Source organism: Arachis duranensis, chromosome 5 (assembly GCF_000817695.3).
Source record: "Arachis duranensis cultivar V14167 chromosome 5, aradu.V14167.gnm2.J7QH, whole genome shotgun sequence".
In the NCBI taxonomy this organism is placed as follows: Eukaryota; Viridiplantae; Streptophyta; class Magnoliopsida; order Fabales; family Fabaceae; genus Arachis; species Arachis duranensis.
The window spans coordinates 2,789,943-2,791,419 of record NC_029776.3 but is presented as its reverse complement, the minus strand read 5'-3'; the positions used below and the strand labels follow the sequence as shown (position 1 = coordinate 2,791,419).

The 1,477-nt window shown below is 31.6% G+C and overlaps 1 protein-coding gene across 1 annotated transcript in view; it reads right to left on the bottom strand.

Moving 5' to 3' along the window:
* LOC107487067 (AP-4 complex subunit epsilon) overlaps nt 1-570 on the bottom strand; it is a gene marked incomplete in the record, with an annotated part of 6,745 nt that extends 6,175 nt beyond the window's left edge. Inside the window, 1 exon segment of the mRNA XM_016107646.3 lies at nt 1-570. Within this exon segment, the coding sequence (XP_015963132.1) occupies nt 1-409 (409 nt within the window).
* Nucleotides 571-1,477: the final 907 nt, after the last annotated feature.

The window sequence follows — 1,477 nt, the reverse complement described above, 5'->3', positions numbered from 1 at the left end:
GGTAGTTATCGGAACGCAGATCCTTCTGGATTGTGTTGACGATGAGGATGATGAGGTCGTGGTCGTCGGAGAGGAAAAGCGTGACGGCGAGGTAACCGGTGCGTTTGAGAGGTAAGGCGTCGTCGTGAGTCATCTTAACGGCGTGGATGTAACCAAAGGAGGCGTCGTGGCCAAGCATCTCGACGTAGAGGAGGCGTATGATGTACTCCTTCATCTTGCGTTTTGGGATATCGGGCTCGAGGAGGCGGCGTTTTAGGGTTTCGATCTCGCGGAGGACGATGCGGTCTTCTTCGGCCTTGGATCGGGCTTCTCCGATGGATTTTACCAGATCCAGGAACTCCTTTGATTGGCCGAATCCGCCTTGCGAACCCATTGTCAGCTCGCGACCGATTGTTTTCAGCTGCTCCATTTGAGCATAGAATGGAATTGCTGAGATCTGAAGAGAGAGAGATAGAGAGTGAGGAGTGAGAAAGTGAAGACGCTGGGGTCAGTGCTGTGGTGCTGCAACTTGAAAGGAAGAAGGAGCAGGGAGAGACGAGCCAAAGGTTTGTTTCTTTGTGGGATATGAAAAAAAAAATTAAAAAATAATGATTAATGATTAAGCAGAGAAATAGTAGTTTCTATGATATATTACTAAATTAATCCTGCTAAGTGTATAAAAAATCAGTGATCAAATTAATGGAATGTATTTTTTTTTTGTGACTTAAAAGAAAATAAATAATAATTAAAAAAAATAAATTAGAAATTGTTTAAAAAAGATAATTTCGTTAAATATTATTTTTAATTTTTTTTAAGCCAACAGAAGCTCCACTTGGGAGAGAAAGAGTCGTTATTGTCGTCTTTATTATACATCTCTCAAAATCAACCAAAGATAAACACGAATGAAATGTATATTGAATAAATATATTGAGTATACATTAAAATTAGTTACTAAATACATATTGAAATATAATATATATTAAAAATAAATTAAATTATATATAATTATCAACAAATTTATTTTTAATATATACATAAATATATAATAATTATTTTGATGGCAAATTTTTAGTATATTTGTAGTATTTTTTATTGAATTATTTGTCTAATAGTATGTTTGAAGTGTATATTAAAATTATTTTTAATTGTTCGATTTTATATAATTTTTTAGTTAAAATGTATTTAATTAACAATAAAGTATTCTTTACTTAATAGATAACACACGACACAATATTAAGCAAAATGTCTAAGATGGTTAAAATGAAAAAAATGGGACACAGTATGGGTTCTTGGTTGTGAATTTGTGATAGATGTTGGATATACGTAATTTGAAGAGAAATAAAGTGCCTTAAATTATTTTTTTTATTTTTACTGTAAATTACCATTTGATAATACTTAATAAATAATTATTTTCAAATATTTTCTAAATCCAAATGCTGTATTTACAGGAAATATATCTTTTTAATTTTTTAATTATTTAATAAAATGTGATTTCTCA